The sequence below is a fragment of the Berghia stephanieae genome, chromosome 3 (assembly GCF_034508935.2).
Source record: "Berghia stephanieae isolate SIO BIC M18660-M18661 chromosome 3, UCSD_Bste_1.3, whole genome shotgun sequence".
Classification (NCBI taxonomy): Eukaryota; Metazoa; Mollusca; class Gastropoda; order Nudibranchia; family Aeolidiidae; genus Berghia; species Berghia stephanieae.
Window position 1 is genome coordinate 44,420,873 of NC_088362.1, and position 18,628 is coordinate 44,439,500.

General features: G+C 34.8%; 2 protein-coding genes across 4 annotated transcripts in view; both read right to left on the reverse strand.

The window, feature by feature from the left end:
* Positions 1-1,190: 1,190 nt before the first annotated feature.
* On the reverse strand, positions 1,191-2,525 carry LOC144969250 (uncharacterized). The gene has a single exon (XM_078908362.1). It carries the CDS (start codon positions 2,523-2,525, stop codon positions 1,191-1,193), a length of 1,335 nt encoding a protein of 444 aa, XP_078764488.1.
* A 5,414-nt stretch (positions 2,526-7,939) lies between these two features.
* Positions 7,940-18,628, reverse strand: part of LOC144967810 (sphingomyelin phosphodiesterase 4-like) — a 24,925-nt gene continuing 14,236 nt past the window's right edge. For all 3 annotated transcript variants that reach the window (XM_078905468.1, XM_078905470.1, XM_078905467.1), the window contains 10 exons: positions 18,480-18,622; positions 17,771-17,861; positions 16,876-16,994; positions 15,775-15,898; positions 15,385-15,424; positions 14,621-14,784; positions 12,759-12,977; positions 11,945-12,142; positions 11,396-11,524; positions 7,940-9,241 (listed from right to left, as the gene is read on the reverse strand). In XM_078905468.1, coding sequence (XP_078761594.1) covers positions 8,894-9,241; positions 11,396-11,524; positions 11,945-12,142; positions 12,759-12,977; positions 14,621-14,784; positions 15,385-15,424; positions 15,775-15,898; positions 16,876-16,994; positions 17,771-17,861; positions 18,480-18,622 — 1,575 coding nt within the window. In that variant the 3' untranslated portion in view covers positions 7,940-8,893. The remainder of the gene's footprint in view (positions 9,242-11,395; positions 11,525-11,944; positions 12,143-12,758; positions 12,978-14,620; positions 14,785-15,384; positions 15,425-15,774; positions 15,899-16,875; positions 16,995-17,770; positions 17,862-18,479; positions 18,623-18,628) is intronic.

The following is an 18,628-nucleotide window of genomic DNA, read 5'->3' on the forward strand; positions in this document are numbered from 1 at the left end:
TTGACACTGTAAAAAGTTGTCAATTTGCGTCATCTATTTATGACATCAAGTATTATTATTACTTCCGTTGTGTTGTTGATTTAGCGGTGATCAGTGTTAGTATAGTATAGTATAGTTTTCCAGCGTATTAGGCGTTTTGTGCCTTTGCTGATCTTGGCATTCAGTTCATCGAGATAAAAGTCAATAAAAAGCCCTAACAGATCTTTTGACCTGTATCTATAATATATAAACTTTTTGATAAATTGAAGGCCCTAACCCTAACAGATCTTTTGACCTGTATATACGTCTAACCCTTTGATGGGATCTTAATGGGCGGTTCAACTATGCTAAACATGTAATCTGCTAAGTGGCTATCTAAGCTATTTTTGAAGGCGTTGACACTTGGGCATTGGTCACCGTTTCAGGGAGACTGTTCCAGCGGTCGATCACACGTTGATTAAAGTAGTGTTGCCTAAGCGATGTGTTACACCTTGGTTTATGCAGCTTGTAATTATGACCTCTGGTTCCATTGTTTGCAAACACGAAAAGTTTACTCTCGACTTGATACAAACTGTGTGTAAACTTGTATGTTTCAATCATATCACCTCGTACTCGTCTGTATGTCATGCTTGGAATTTCAATACGTTTCAGTCTATCCTCATATTGCTTATCTTTCAACCCAGGAATTACTTTTGTTGCTCTGCGAAGCACGCCTTCAATAAGTTTCTTATCTTTCTCAAATTGTGGTGACCATACTGAGTTGCTGAACTCGAGATGGGGTCTGACTAATGCAGTAAATAGTATTTTCATAGTTGCTGCATCTAAATAGGTAAAAGATCTTCTGATGAGTCCAAGGATTCTGTTTGCCTTATTAACTTGTGTTTCTATATGCTTTGAGAATTTTAATTTAGTATCAACATGTACTCCCAAATCTTTCTCAAGTTTTGACTTATTCAGAGCTGTTCTGTCGCTACAGTGATGCTGTCTCATATCGTAGTGAAAGATCTTGTTTTTCGTTCCAAGATGTAGCACTGTGCATTTTCCAGCGTTGAACTTCAGTTGCCAATCGTCTGCCCAGTTGACTAGATTGTCAATATCTAACTGAAGACTGTCTCTATTTTCTAGATTGTTTACCTTTCTGTATACTTTAGTATCATCGGCATACATTGAACATGAGCTAGACAAAATACTTGGTAAATCATTAATGAAGATTACGAAAGAGTTGGACCTAAGACGCTGCCTTGTGGCACTCCACTAAGAACTTCTGTCCAATTTGACACTGTGCCTTGCACGCTAACTCTCTGTTTCCTGCCTACTAGAAAATGCTTAATCCAGCTTAGAGTATTTCCTTGAACACCATGAGCTTCCAGTTTGTTTAAGAGTCTTTGATGGGGAACAGAATCAAAAGCTTTAGCAAAATCTAAGTAGATTGCGTCAACCGAAGATCCTTGGTCGAGAAACTCTGTCCAATCATTTAAAGTCTTTAGGAGGTTAGTTGAACATGACCTGCCAGAAACAAAGCCATGTTGGCATTCAGACAGTAACTTGTTGTTCTTTAGGTGAGTTATGACATAGTCTCTAATAATGCTCTCCATTATTTTGCAAACCACTGAGGTGAGGCTAACTGGTCGATAATTGCCCGGATTACTCTTGTCTCCTTTCTTGAATAACGGTGTAACTTGTGCTTCTTTCCAATCGGGTGGAAGAGTTCCTGAGTCAAGTGATTTTTGGAACAGTAACGCTAATGGTTCGGAGAGTTCTTCTGACAATTGACATAATACGCGGGGGTGGAACATGTCAGGTCCTGGGGACTTGTTCATATTGAGTTTGTCTAGTTTCTTCTTTACAGTGTCTTTGTCGAATTCTATATCTGATAGTATGTTGTTTACACTTTTTCTTTCACATGTAGGTATATTAGTAAGATCCTCGTTGGTGAATACACTGCTAAAGAACTTGTTAAGAATATTGGCTTTGTCAATGTTAGATGAGGCTGTCTTATGATCATCATACAAATCCGCAATACCGTCTTTAGTCTTCGTTTTTGTTCTAGCATATGCAAAAAACTTTTTCGGGTTCACTTTAGCCATACGAGAAATAGATCTCTCATAGTCCTTTACAGCAATTCTGCATGAGCTTTTGGCTTGATTTCTGGCCCTCGTGTAATTAATATAGTCTGCACCCTCTCTAGTTTCTAAGTACTTTTTGTAAGCTTGCTTCTTTTTCTTGAGTTTTGCCAAGACTGTAGGATTGATCCACCGAGGTGAAGTTCTGTCTGAACTACTTTTAACTTTTGGTACGCTGATGTCCACTGCAGACATAACTTCAGATTTGATAATAGTCCATGCATCGAGTACAGACAGGTTTATTATTTTTTGTGTTAGGTCTGCAGCTGAGACTAATTCAGAAAGCTGTTTGTAGTCGCCTTTATCGAAACAGTAGCGGGGTTCGTTCGAGTAACATTTCTTTGTGTAACATCTAAAGTCAAAATATAAAACCTGGTGGTGACTCTTGCCTAGTGGAGCCTCATGTCTTATTGAGTCAATCATTGAATGTTCATTTGTAAAAACCAGGTCCAAAATATTTGGGGTTGCTCTGAACGGTAGTGAGTTGGTTGCTTAACGTGCTGTGTTAAGAATGAATCCCTGACAGCTTCCATGAATTTAGAAGCAGAGTGATCTGAGTCCTTGGGGGATAACTCGTTTGCCCAGTCTACTTCAGGAAAGTTAAAATCTCCCGTAACTAGAACATGTGATTTGCCTTCTGTCATTTTAACTAAAAGTTCATTAATCTTATCATTGTTTTCAAAAGAGCTATTCGGTGAACGATAAACCGAGCCAACTAACATCCTATCATTGTCTCTAAGTGTTATTTCACACCAAACGGATTCTTTGGATGATGACAAGTTGTCTGACAACTTGACTGGTTGAGCATTTAGCTTTGAACGAACCCATATGGCTACACCACGATGACAACTTTTATCCTGAATATTGTGAAAACAATCAAAGCCTGGAATCTGAAGTTCTACCGGCTCGATTTTACCTCTTTGCTGATTTTTAGGTAACACTTCAGTTATACTTATAACATCAACACTCTCAGCATCAATCGTTAATAAAAGTTCATCTCTCTTGTTGATAAAAGAATCTGAATTTGTATAAAAGCACTTTAAAATGTCCGTACGATGACGGTCTAATTTTTTGTACAAGCACTTAAAACTGTCCGTCTGATGGGGGTTAAAAACATTCTGTACATTAGAACTAAAATCGTTGGTTATTTTCTTTCCTCCTCCTCTCTCTTTCTGTCTCTGGCCTGCCCTGTCTTCGATTGGAATCTACAACTTTCCCCCTCCATATTGTCCACTTCTCCTCTCCCCCATTCTGTATTGTCTCTTCCCTTTTTTTTGTCTCTCATCTCTACCAATTTCCTCATCTCTTCCCTTTCTAAAGGGGTGTAATCCTTTTTTTTTTTAAATATTTTTATGTATTTCTGATTGGCGGAGTTTACGACCATTTCTCAGAACTCCAGAAGCCTGCTCCTCATTCTTAATTGATATCAGAAGAGGTCTTGTACCAGGGGCTTTGGAGTGTAGGCGCTTACAGGTTGATATGTCAACATCAGTGTCTAAAGTTTCTTTACAAAAAGTGTTATGTATAATTGCGTGTATGTTTGTGTGTGTGTGCGTGTGTGTGTGTGTTTGTGTGTGTGTGTTGTGTGTGTGGTGTATACATGTGTGTGTGGGTGTTGGCATTTTTCAGCAAATCGTGGCATTCATAGTGATATTATTCACTTGATCACATGAAGGTATTTCAGTCGCCATTTTGATTCCTTTTTTTTTACTTTTTGGGTTAGCTCGAGATCGGAGGATATTTCTTTTTCTATTAAGGTTTGTCATAAGTCTCAGTAAAGGTTCTAGGATGTTTGTTTTTCCATAAGTTAAGTAAAGGGGAGACATTCCGAAAGCTCCTACATCCCTAGTATTCTTTAAATTTGTATTTTCACCGTTGATATTTTGTCAGGCATTTATTTATTCAATTTGTCATTATATAGAAGTATTTTAAAAACTCTAGAACAAACCTTGATAGATTTGTGAAAGTTTAAAATTTCCTAATTTGACCATTGTTTGATTTCGCGCTTTGATTTGTAATATTGAAAGGTAGTGCAAAGCAGTCCGAGAGTTGTTTTTTTTTTTTTTTCTATTAGGGTTAGCTCGAGAGGTTAGTCATAAGTCTTATTAAAGGTGCTAGGGTGTTTGTTTTTCCATAAGTTAAGTAAAGGGGAGACATTCCGAAGCTCTACATCCCCGGTATTCTTTAAATTTGTATTTTCACCTTTGAACTTTTGTCAGGCGTTTATTTATTCAATTTGTCATGATTTTTTCTATTAGGATTAGCTCGAGATCGGATGATTTTTTTTTCCTATTAGGGTTAGTCATAAGTCTTATTAAAGTGCTAGGGTGTTTGTTTTTCCTATTAGGGTTAATTAAAGGTACTAGGTTTAATTTTTTCTTGGAGTTAGTTGAGGGAATATATTATTGGGACACACAGAAAAATCAACTGAAGATATACCAAATTACACAGACAACGTTGTTTACCAATCTGCCCTCATTAAATGATGGCGAGTACAGTATCGAATGAAAATAGTTCTTTCCCCGCGAAATTGCGGGCTTTTTACTAGTAAACTTAAATGCAAATAAAGACAAGATGTGTCTATTTTGTTTTGTTTTTCTTTTTCTTGGGGTGTTGTTTTATGACTTATGTTTATTGTTTTTCTTTTCTGTTTTAGTATGCTCGTTATCCTTTTTCACATTTCTCATTTCCATTAAAAGAAAGTGTAGAAATGTCTTTTCGCCTGTTGATGGTGCTGTGAATGCGCGATGGCCGAATTTCCAAATTATCAATGAATAAACTCTTGACTTCATGCGCCTTTATAATCACCTTAATTCATTTTTGCCACATGGTGTTCGAATTTTTAAACGCGCAACTGTGATTTAAATTAAATATTATCTTTTAAATATGCACACACACAAGTTGGGACTAAAGACCAGAGGTATGGCCTATCTCAATTTATCAAATTAATATATAAAGTGTTGCTATTAGTCTTGGTGGTATATCTTTACATTTTTGTGCATTTGCATTTTTTATGTATATATTGTTGCCCTAGGTTCTCAACTTTGTGTTTATACATTTTTATGCATGCCACATCTGTAAACGAATTTCAATTTTTTTGGATGAATAAAGTATATATTATTATTTTATTATTCATCATATATCATCATTATTATATTCATCATCATTATATTATTATTATTATTATTATTATTATTATTATTATTATTATTATTATTATTATTATTATACCAGTCGGTTCATAGATTCATGGGTCATAGATCTGGGGCGGAGAACTAGAATTAGAATGCTCCCACTTGTCTTGCTCTGGAAATGCCTTTTATTTTTAGTTATGAGTGTTTTATATGTTCCTCTACTAGTCGGTCATCTCTCTTGCCTGTTCATGCCCTATTCACTGGTTTTCTTTCCACGCGTATGGCATCTAATGGCCCTTTCTCCTTTTATCAGAGTTAAGTAAAGTTTAGAACGATCTGTGATTGAATTGTGAATAGAAAAAATGACAGCAAGAGTTCAATCCATGATCAGTGATGAATGGGTGACAAAAATTGTCAAAGAATGAATGTTTGAATGACAATTAATCTTGTAAGGCGCCGCTCAACACTTATGAGGAAGTTGAGCGCTATATAAATAATTTATGATTATTAAAACTCTGGTGAAAGAGTTGTGTTGTTGGGTATGGGATTCATAAGTAAAGTAACAGGTAATTGTCATGCTTTTATGAAAATGCGTTCCAATGTGGTACTATATCGGAATGAACAAAAAAGGTTTTAAGCATTTATATAGCACAATATCCACTAGACAAAGCCCTTTACAAGTACAATGGATCCCTAGCCAACTCATTTTACACCCGAGTACGATGAGAGAATGTGAGTCAACAGCCTTTTCCAAGGACTCAACTATGCACTGCTCAGAGCTGGTCTTGAACCCAGGACCTTCCAATCCAAAAGCAAGAGTTATACCACTAGACCACATAGCCGCAGAAGACAGAAGATTGAGTTTAAAGTAGAGATGACTTAAGATATTAAAGGGTTTGGGTTTTTTTCTGGTGTTTAAAAAGACAAAACTGACTTTTTTCAATGAAAGCATTTACAGTGTAATCCTGATACTGTTGGACCAGAAAGATTGTGTTGACTTGAGTCATTATAAATTTATACTATAGGTTTAGGTAAAATAATTACATTGATATAATTTAGTGAAAACTTATCAATAACAGGTTGTCGAAAAGTAATAACGAAGAGCTGTGTGACATCAACTTCATTCCTTCTATAGAACACACTTTGAAGAAAATTTACAAGAGGTGCTGACTTTAACTTTAAGCAGAAGTTGACTTTAACTTTAAGAGTGTGGACTTTATGCAGATCCCACTGTATTTTAATTCAGATTCAAGTTCAATTTTAAGCATCAGATTTATCACGACATAAGACCCATTTTGATACAATTGGTCACAAATGCCAAGCGTATGGATTTTATGACAGGTGATTAAATTGTAGTTTCCGAGCTGTTTAGATGAGGTTTTGTCCACAGTCAAATCCTGGATGCAAGAAAGTGGTATAAAACTAATATCCGTACCTGATTGAATCAAATTGGTGAAACATAAATATCTAACTGTAGGAACTTGGACATTGTTTTGTTTTTTATGTTTTTAAGGGTTTGACGGCACTTGCAACACATTAAGGTCACATCAGCGCCAGTAAAAAGGAAGAAAATGGAATAGTAAAAATGTCTAGAACTACAGTTAAAGCATCCAAGAATAAGGCAGACAAAGGGGAATTGGTTCAAATAGGGAACATATGTAGATTCCAAGAGCACACTATCAGTGTACTCAGTTTGAGATCACCTTAAAGTCTCACGAAAGATACAAGCACATGTCCCTACTAAGAGGAATACACTCAAATGTTTGCAAATCATATATAATACATAAACAAAACATAATACAGTGCATAACAGAGAGATGATTTACAAGGAAAAAATATTCATCTCCCAAAACTAATTACACATTTGACTGTTTCCCTCCCAGCCACGGTATCCGGTCAGGGCCAGGACAAAACCAAGTAATTCTATTCCAAGACAAAGACAGAAAGCATGTTGGAAAACAAACATAGGGGGATAGAAGACATAGTATGTACCTCCCTGCCCACTATGGGAGGTCAGGAACCTCACCCAGGAACTTGGACATTGAATTGTGATGCACAAAATAGAATAGTCATCTTTAGGTCAGATTTTTTTTTTTGTTATTTTTTTGTTTGTTGCTTTAGGTCTCTTCCAACACAATTGAGGTTATATGAAACAAAAAAAACAAGCAATCTAACAAAAATAGTACAAATGTAAATCAAAATCATAACCTAAAGATATCATAAGCTAAATTATAAATAACCAAGAACAAACAGGCAGAAGATTTACAGAAAAAAAATATCCCCTGTCAAAAATACAATCACAAACCAAAGAAGCAGAATAGCCTAGTAAAGAGAAGAAGAAACGACATCACTATCGGATCGTATACCCATGCGAACATCATAGGTATATGATTCAAGGGTGATGCTCCCATCCAACCATCCGCGTCAGATTTTTCTCAGCCCTCCAAATCTCCTTTCAACCCATTAATTTTGATATTCTTAATTGCAGGGTGCACAGCCGCTTTGTTACAAATGCACCAATTTGACCCTTTTATATCCATAATTGTAAAGGATGACAATTTAGCCCTTTGAACCCATGAAAAAAAATATGCTTTTTTGCCAATTTTATCAAAGAAAGATATTTGTATCACAGATGCTGAAGTAATGACAATCAAAGCTCTTAAAAACCTTAGATAATGTCATAGAACAAAATACCAACACATCTTTGTAGAAAAAGTTTAATGCTTTATTGTAGCACAATATACATACATATAGACATGCAGCAAGACAAAGGCACTTTACCAAAGATATTTGCGTATGTATAAACTTTTCACCGAGCCAGCAGGTTAAAGTGACGTGCGATATAAAAGCAGGTAAAATGTCTTAGTATAATGTGACATTCTAATTCTAAAAAATAGATTTTTTTTTGTGTTTCTTTTATTTGGGGGGGGGGGGGGGGGGAAGGGGGAGAAGGCGGCTGGAATAGAACTGGATATGTTAAAATTTTACTCCAGTTTTAGAAATTTAAATAAAACTTTAAGGAAATATCAGTGCCTAGAAAAAAGGAAAATGTGCAGATCACCTAGGACAGTAAAAAAGATATAGAATTCAGTGCCTGCATAACTGTTGGGTAAAAGGGGTATGGGAAAAAAGTGAGACATTTGGGAAGAGTTCAAGAAAAGAGCAGAAGTAATTATCTATCCGTGAGTGAAAATCTGAAGCATCACAAACATGCTGACAAAGGATCCCCACTAAAAGGGAGATGCCGATTATTTCAAACAGAAAGAGGAATTAAAGTAAAGGAAGACAAATCTTTCATAAAAAGAATGAGCTGAAACCCAACTGCCTCCTTCATCATATCCAGGCCCAGAGGAAAACAGTTTCGTCTCATTTCAGGACAGAGACAGAAGGCTACAAAAATAGGACAATAGATGAAGGATAAAAAATTAAGCCAGTGATCTCTAACTCCCCAGTCCCCAATTGGTCGATATGTTCAAAGTTTTGAATTAATCAATGACTTTATGGCAGAACCATCCGAAAGAATGACAAGCTGTTACAAAAAATGTTGGATTCTCATCTAAAGAGTTTATGTGTCATCTGACACTGACATACAATGGCCAAAGTTATCAAGCTGTACAAAAATCATTTAATAAACTAGCACCAATTTCTTTCCTTTATCTAATGTACTTTTTCATGAGATTTGCTTGTCAGGTAACGAAAACTAGCGACAACTGCTCCGTATAAAAATAAAACAAAAAAGATAAGAAATATAAAACCCAGGAGACCGGACCCAAAAAGTAGTGAACACAAAACGTAAACAATGCCAATATGTAGAAGGTTGTGATAGCTCGCAATGAGCCTCAGGCTGATCCGCGGCCGATCTGATTGCTCTAGGTAGTTGGACAAACTGCTGCGAGGGGATCGTATCCTTTCTGGATGGGCCATCATTGGGGCTAATAGGAACACACGTGAAAAATGGCCGATGATATCACTTCTGTTAAACAAGGAGATAAACTCTGACTTGAACTGGAAAAGTAAATAAAAGATAAAAAGGGTGATTAAATTCAAATAGGTAATTTGTAATATCATGGTCAGCTAATAAACAAATCATCTCTTTAAAGGGTAATATTATAATCAGGTAATATAACATATAATCTCTTTTAATGGGTAATATCATAAGTAATATAACAAATTATCTTTGAATAGCACAATCAGGTAATATAACAAATTATTTTGTAATGGGTAATAGCATAATCAGGTAATATAATAAATTACTTGAATTGGGTAATAGCGTAATCAGGTAATATAACAAATTATCTTTTAATGGATAATATCATGATCAGGTAATATAACAAACTATCTCTTTTAAAGGGTAATATCATGATCAGGTAATGTGACAGATTATCTTTTAACGGGTAGTAAATATCATGATCAAGTAATATAACAAATTATGTTAATTCTTTAAATGGTTAATATCATGATCAGGTAACGTAATAAATTATCTCTTTTAAAAATATATAGTTTCTGAAATTCCTTAACTCATGAGTGTCTTGTATGAAGTGTGCTCAGGATATGAAATATGAGGGTGGGCTGAAAAGTTTTGCAATTTCCATAATAACTCCCTCATTTTTAGAAATAATTCATTAAACAATATATCAAAAGAAAGCTTGAAATCTCAGCTACAGATTGTTTACTTCTATTTTTTGACATAGTCACCATCACAACCAACATAGAGCTGCCAACACAGCATGACTTGATGCAACCTGATGACAAAAAAACTGAAGTCCTTTTTCTCTACATCAAGATCGGACAACAGCTTTCATGTCTTTGTCACTATAATAATGGTTTCCTTTGAGACATTCATTTTAATTTAGGGAATAAGAGGAAGTCTGAAGGTGCTTGTTCGGACTGTAAGGTGGATGTGGCAAGGTGGAGAAATCAATTTTCCTCAGTGCGGTTTGAGTCTGTTGACTCATGTGAGGTCAACAGTTATTGTGTTATTGTGTTGCAATATCGCATTTTTCTGGGATCGTACTCTGTTCAGTCAAGCTCTCAGTTTTTCCAGCATCGCAACTTATTATCAGAATTCACTGTTTTGCCCTGTTCCAAAAATTCGATATGAACATCACCTTCAAAGTCCCAGAAAATCGTGAGCAGCAATTTGATTACTGACGTTTGAGGTACTTCAGGGCATCCTGCAACGAGTTCGATCTTGAACTTTTGTGTCAATCATGTATCTTCCTCTCACAAACCTTACCCATCACGAAACGGTGCTATGATCAACACAAGCGTCACCATAAACAAACTTCAATCTTCTGGGTGGGGATCCTGACCTCCCATAGTGGGCAGGGAGGTACATGCTGTGTCTTCTATCCCCTCAACCTGTTTTCCAATTGTTTCCTGTCATTGTCTTGGAATGAGATTACTTGGTTTTGTCCTGGCCCTGGCCGGAGTTCCTTGGCTGGGAGGGAAACAGTCGAATGTATAGTTATAGTTTTGGGAGATGTATTTTTTTCCTTGTAAATCATCTCTCTGTTATGCATTGTATTATGTTTAGTTTACATTTTATATCATACGATTTGTAAACATTTGAGTGTATTCCTCTTAGTTGGGACCTGTGCTTGTGTCTGGATGAGACTTTTAGGTGATGTCAAACTAAGTACTTTGACGGTGTGCTCTTGGAATCTACATCTGTTCCCTATTTGAACCAATTCCCCTTTGTCTCACCTTTTCTTTTGTGCTTTAATTGTAATTCTAGAACTTTTTACTATCCCATTTTCTTCCTTTTTACTGGCGCTGATATGACCTTAATGTGTTGCAAGCGCCGTAAAACCCTTAAAAACAAAACAAAACAAACTTCATTCTTGTATGGATTTCAATGGGTGAACAGCCTTCAGCATTCAGAAATTCAATAACAGCACGCTGCTTTTGGTGCAGCCATCTTCATTTTTTGTTTTGACTGAAGTTGTTGACCACAAAAGCGATTACGTCACACAAAGACGTTAAAGACCTTAGAAATTTTGACACATCAAAGCCAATTGGTTAGAAAGTATTTATACCAAATATTAAAGTTCTAAGTCAAATATCTTTCAAATTATAAAGAAAATACAAAATTTCCAGCTCACCATCGCATACAATTTTAAAATCATCACATGGGAACAACATTACTAAATGACTTACATATGAGTTGATGAAGAAACACATGTGAAAGAGAAGACGGACAAGGGTTTTGTTTTCATAGCTTCGGACAGGAAGTAGATCTGGATCTCCCGTGTCAAACTTGTCAAAGCGGCATTCTCGATTGATGAGCTAGAGAGACATAATATAATTGTACAATTATAACACAATTAATTGGTTGCTAAAAAAAAATATCAAATTTTACAATGTTATATAGAATTAATATCACATTGACAAGAATATTGATGATCTCTGAAAAAAGTATCATATTTACACACATTTATAATGAAATAGATATATACTCACATTAATAAAACAAACTCTTGAAAAACAAACATTTGTACACAATAAACTAAAATATATGTCCAAATTATTTTTAATCATTTTATTATTTTTTTTTTTTTTGCATTTAGTTTGTTTCCTTAACAAACAAATCTATATTTATGAGTATGAATACAATCAAATAAAATTCAGATTTTTAAATTCAACCAAAAGAAACAGTACACCTTTAATACTTATTTACAGTATTGTGTATAAACTCAAGCTCCGTACCTGACTCCTTCCCAGGTCAGTGAGTTTGAGTCCCTGGTCTGTCTCCACACAATGCGGATGCCGTTTATCTCCATCAGTCAAATACATGGAGTCGTTGGCAATGGAGTAGTTCAGACTGGCCGCTGATGAAGAGGATGAGGCTTCACTTGTTCCTCCGACTGATGTAGATGATGACGACACACCCGGTGGAAGAGCAAGCTGTATCAAAAAAAAAAAGGAAAAAAATGCCTGCTACTAGGTCATTGTGACAAATTTTATGTGAACATTTCGTTCCTATAACAGAAAAATAATTCAGGTTCTAAAATAGTTCCTTTGATTATTTCAAACTAACTTGGATTCTATCCATTTAAAATGTATCAAAAATGAAAACAATCTCTTTGATTCTTTCAAACTTCTTTCCAATATGTATATAATTTATACCAAAGTCAAGTCATTGATCCTGGTCAAGGACTTATGGCAATGACCGCAAACCTCTAGCTTTGTTGTTGCTACCTTGACGAAAACACTCAATACACAGCAGTACAATTGACCCATGTGTGAATGAGTGCCTGACTGTAAGCAATAAACGACATTGTAAGAGAGTAAAAATAAGGATGCCTAACAGGAGATTTGTCCTGTATAATAATGAAATGATGTTAGATCTGTTAAGGGGAAAAAATGAGACATTTTTAAGCTCATTCAGCAACAGTAAAACCGTGGAAGTCACAGTTCACATTTATATTAACTTATTTACATGCTTAAGAGATGAAAGAAACAGCGAACACCCACACATTGCACATGAATAGACCATTTTCAAGAGACCTTTCATACTTACTGAAAAAATATTGCAGAAGTTGACAATGGCATTCTCAAGATGAACAGGCAACTGTCTGAATTCTGGAGTAGATTCCAATTGTCTGCTGGTGTCATGACTCCCAAATAGCGAGGCAAAAAAACCAACATTACCTTTTGTAGCCTTCATATTTTTTACCTCTTCTTGCTGCAACCTTACTTTGATGAGGGATTGTCTTAATTCATCCACCACAAGAAGGATCTGTCACAATGTCATCATTGTAAAAGTATATGTAAATCAAATTGAAATCATTGGAAAAAAATAAAATGCTTAACTTGTAATCTGGCATATGAGACTTGTTGGAAGACTAACTTTTAACAAATTCCTTGCATTCCTGAACAGATCCTAATATTCAATTGATTCATACAAAAATGGACCTGATTTGAATCTGTAAGATCATTATTTTTTCTGATTCCTCGGTCAACCAGGTAGTGATTGGATAGCAAGATCTACATTAGATCCAGTTGAAATTACTTTGCAATAAACCAGTGTCCTATCGAAAGGTTGCCAGTAATTGTTACTGTAACACTACTGAACTTGAAATGAGCTTCAGCTCCATAATTTTTTTAAAAACGGAACTGCAATAAAAAACTGCTACTATATCAAAATTTCTTTCTGCCCCTTTACAGTCATAAACTGATTGAAAAGTAACTTGGGGGATAACTCACAATATTTTCTAAGTGTAGTGATCACTTTTTACTGTCTAATCTACATTGCAGTAATTTGAGAAAAACACAAACTTGAAAAGAAATCATGGCACTAGAAAACGTCTAGGTTATTATAACATGAAATAAACTGGGGAGAAAAACCCCCAAAAAAACAGTTATAGTGAAACCCACTATAATCTTAATTGTGCTATTTGTATAAAACATATATAGGATGTGAGGGGAATAAAAATGGAAAAAATATCACACTGTGTCAGTACACATCACATTAAAAATTTACAAGCAACAAAAACAAGACTCTAAGTTAATACTAGCTGAGTTCAATTAAAAATCCTTTATAGATTAAGGTACTATACCAGTTGTACCAAAGTCTGTCAAAAATCAAAATATCAAAAGTATCTTGTTTTTAGCAGCAAATTGTTACTAGTGTGGGAAGTTGCCCCGCCTAGTTGAGAAACAAATGACCAATCGAAATAAAGTCGAATAATTTTTTTCTTTTAACAATGTTACACAATTTTGAAAACGAAGCAGAAATTACATTCAAATAGTTCTAAAGATAAATGGCCTCTAATGAGTCCTGACTTGAATCTAATGGAATACAGCATTTGGTCAATTATATCCAACATGGTTTATTTGGGTCATACAAAGCAGCAAGTTAAAAGAGTCAATTCAAAATGTATGGGATCTAATCACTGTTCAAGGAATTTGAAAAGCAATTTGATCGTGGGGAAAAAAAGGCTACACACAGTCATAGAGTAAAATGGGGTAATCGCATCAAAATTTGAAAACTATGTCCCAATTCTTAAATATGGTAAATATGCAGTGTGTTTATTAAAATAATTGTAGAATTAAAAGTTTTCAATATATTCTCCTGAAAAATTGTCTACATTAACTTTAATAAATGGGTTTGATTGTGGTAAAATTTCAACTTGCATCATTAATAGTCTCACGGCTATAAGCTTCTCAACTTTTCAGGGGGGGGGGGGGGGTTCTCACACCCTTTATATGATGTATTTATCTATGTATACTTAAATAATTAAAGTCTCAAAAAAATATAAAACTTTATTTTATATCCCAAAAAAAAGAAAATTCAAATGATTAAAACAGTTTTTTCATCAACAGTGCTACACTTATATACCAAATATTGAATGCACAAGGCAGACATATTTCCAAACTTACATTGTGTCTCATAGATTCTGAGAAGAAGAGAGGGCATTGGAAGTTGGGTCCTTCTAAATCAATCATCTGTGAGGGTAATGTGCTCATGGACAGATGGGGTCGACCACTCAAGTAGCTTTCACCGAGGTCAGTGCGAGACATGGAACCAAACACTTCTTGCTCAGCTGTTTTCAACGGCAAAAGGAAGTGGGAGGATAAATTATCAATTATCAATGAACGAGGCAAAATCTGATGATTCAAAATCATGAGGAATATTATTAATGAACAATATATTGGTGAAATGGGAGCAGAATCATTGATATAGTAAAGGCAATCTTTAAGACATTTTTAAAAAATATCCATTATTGTCCTTCAAGCCATTAATTTAATATTCTTATTGAATACTTGAGCGATGAGAAACATTCATTTGGTATTTTACACAGTTCTTGCATTTCTTTTCAAACCTGGAACCACATCTCAGTTCAAATATAATGTACCCATTTGAATATAATTAAGAGGTGTGTGTGTGTGGGGGGGGGGGGAGAGGAGAGAGGAGAGAGAGAGGAGAGAGAGAGAGATAGAGGGGGGAGAAAGAGAGAGAGAGAGAGAGAGAGAGAGAGAGAGAGAAGAGAGAGAGAGAGAGAGAGAGAGAGAGAGGAGAGAGAGAGAGAGAGAGAGAGAGAGAGAGAGAGAGAGAGAGAGAGAGAGAGAGAGAGAGAGAGAGAGAGAGAAATATATCCATCAATTTCATAAATAAGAATTGTGACAGAAACATAAATACACACCTTTGTATAACAAATTTGATAAATTTGGGAGGCTGAATATCTGAAATACAAAGAGAAAAATAAATCAGTCATATCTAGCATTATTTCATGGCGTCATTTACAACTTGCATATTATTTTTTTTTTTTCATTTATATAACCAAATTAATAAATATTGAAGAACCTCATTAAGACAGATATCCCAATAATTCAGTGGTGAAGCACTGGCCTCCAAAGCAATGGAACATATAAAAAAAAGGGCTGGGACTTTGAGGCTATGGTTTAAAAAAAATTGTCTGTATCAAGACAAAAAATATATGAAATGTAAAGCAATCAATTTTAACAATTGTGCAAAGTTTAATTGAAATCTCTTAGTAATATTGAGACAGCAGAGAATTGGAATGAAGACATACCCTGGAGACTCTATAGACCATGTAAGCGCTATAGGGAGAGGTAAGATCCATGCGATGAATACGAGGCAGAAACTCTGCCATGAAGACAGAGTAAAAAAGTAAATTGTCCTCAACAAACTGGTCCCTGGAATAGGATTATTAAATAAACAAATAAATAAATAAATAAATAAACTTTATTCATCCATAAGGAAATTGGTTATACAAATGTGAATTACAAGAATCAATAAATAAGCTTTATAAAATATATTTACATCATTTTAAAAATCAATATAATAAATATAATAAATATAAAGTAATTGTGAAATCGCATATAAATATCAATATCAATGCATAAAATATGATGGGTACATATTAAATAATGTATAGATTGTCATCAGGAAACAGTCTATTGAAATCATTTTTCTAAATAAGAATTCTGAACAAAGATGGATTGCAGCCATTTCATTTAATTGTTTAAATTGCTAAATAAATAATATTCAAATGTGGAAACTTCATTTGAGTTTCATCTAATAATGACTTTACATTTGCTTAATGGTACTGGGTACAAATTTTGGAAATAGACAACACTGTTTTATACAAAGTAGGCTTTCAAATTAATAACCACCACTGACAGGGCACAATGTGTGCAAAATGCCTTTCATCTCAGGCTCAAACGTCCCTGTCTTGACTTCAAAACAGTCAGATAATTTCCTTTCATGATGTATCCTGCATGTCATGCATTTATATGTGTTTTAATTATTGAGGTGATTTTGTCAGGGTTTGCTAGTGTTTTAGGAGCTTCCATACAGTTTCTTTGTCCACGCTATTGAATGATTTTTTAAAGTCAATGAAATGTATGTGAGTGGTGAATTTCATTTGATAGATAGTTCTATTATGATTCAAGGGATGGCAATTGGGTCCACACAAGATCTGTTCTGACTGACGGACGCCTGCCTGCTGATCTCTTAATTTGGGGTCTAATGGAGTTTTTATTCTCTCTGGTAATATTCTAATTAATACTTTTCTTGGGACTGATAAAAAATGCAATTCAGTTCAACAATGGTTAAGACTTTTTCAGCTGTGAAAATAAAAATTGAGAAAAGATTCCCATACTGTACTCACCATTTGTCATCCACCTTCCGATGTAAATCAGTCTCTGATCCCCGAGTATCCAAGACCAATCTCTTGGTAAAATCCACATATCGCCAAGGCTGTACATAACTCAACCATGTCTCCAGCACCTGTCATTTTATAAAAGATAAATAAATAAGCAAGCATATGCATATTGCACATTTCCATGATTCACTCTGCTCAACGCATTTATATCTGCTCTAAGCAGAACATAAGTAAGGTCACACAGTACAAGTAATCTGTTAAGTGTTATTCGAATTCTTACAATATCCCATTTAAGTCTACTATTTGTATGCATGAAGTTTCTGAACCAAGAACACAATGCTGGGGTCAGAGTTTTGCTACCACTGTCACCAACAAAGGTACCAAACATAATCAGCATTGCTCGACTTTGCAAGACAACCCACTATACCACTCAGCTATCAACAAAGCATGAAATTAACTATACTATAGCATGTAGATTCTCAACTGTAACTATTATTCTACAATTTTTACAGATTTTTAAAAAAATTAATGCCTTAACCAACAAGGACTTAATTAAGTAAACAGCTACGCTAAGGTGTGTAAATCATTTTATTCATACAAAACGAAATAAAATGAAGACTTGTATTCTATTATTTTTTAATAAAGTAATTTAGTGTTAAGTCAAAAACACGGAATGTCTATTTTAAAATTATTTTCATACTAATAGCAACACACTATTGGCTCACTCTAAATTGTAAAATGGCCCTTAACTTCTATTTTGTAATTACAGCAAATTGGTTTATTCATTTATGAGATAATTTTTATTAACAATAATATTCATCTGACCCTCAAATCATTTTTGATTACCTGTGGAAACTAAATATCTCAAATACTTTTTTTTTAAACAAATAAAAAAATGTACCATTCTGAAACAAGAATCCAAAGGCCATCTCTCAAAGGCGTGACGAAGAAATGTGTACAATTTCTTTTGCAAAAACAGTGGAATAACCATCCTGTGGAAGAAAAAATAATCTGAATATTATTCATGTTTTAACAGCCTTTTCATGCTGCAAGTAAGATGTCTTCACTTTGGCACAACTAAAAGACGTATATATTAACAAATGAGCAAAGTCAATAGGAACCATCCATGTTATCCAAGAGACAAAAGTGGGTTATAATAATATTGTTCAAGAAATAAAACAAAAATGCTTCCAGTGGGATTCTAACTCCTACCATCCTGATTACTGTGAAATGCCTAAGGCACTTCACCATCTTACACTTGGACAGTAAGTCTATGAGTGAAAAATAGAAACCAGTCTAATAATTTTGACTTGAGAACTAATTACAAAGTTTTGGCAACACCATTTCATGATTAATTTATTATCACAAGAGACCTTCCCTTTTAATGTCATTTTTTATATCAATAAAAAAAAAAAAAAAGATCTGAGCTTCATATGATCCGAAGCGATCTAAATATCCTAGCATCATTTTAATACACATATGGAGAGAGAGAGAGAGAGAGAGAGAGAGAGAGAGAGAGAGAGAGAGAGAGAGAGAGAGAGAGGGAGAGAGAGAAAGAGAAAATTGAGGAGAGGGGGAGTCAAACACATGCGACACACACAGAAACAGACCTCTTAAATTGATCTAAGGGAGTCATCACAGCTTGTTGGTAGGTGGAGGTAACCAAAGATGTGGTACTGTTAGCAAAATGATGGAGGTATTTCACCAGTAAACGTACAATCTTCACATGGTTCAAGTTTGGCATGAAGTGTTCCTGGTA

Bases quoted from the DNA above. Each gene is read 5' to 3' on its own strand.
- LOC144969250 (XM_078908362.1), bottom strand. From the start codon at position 2,525: ATGATTGACTCAATAAGACATGAGGCTCCACTAGGCAAGAGTCACCAC.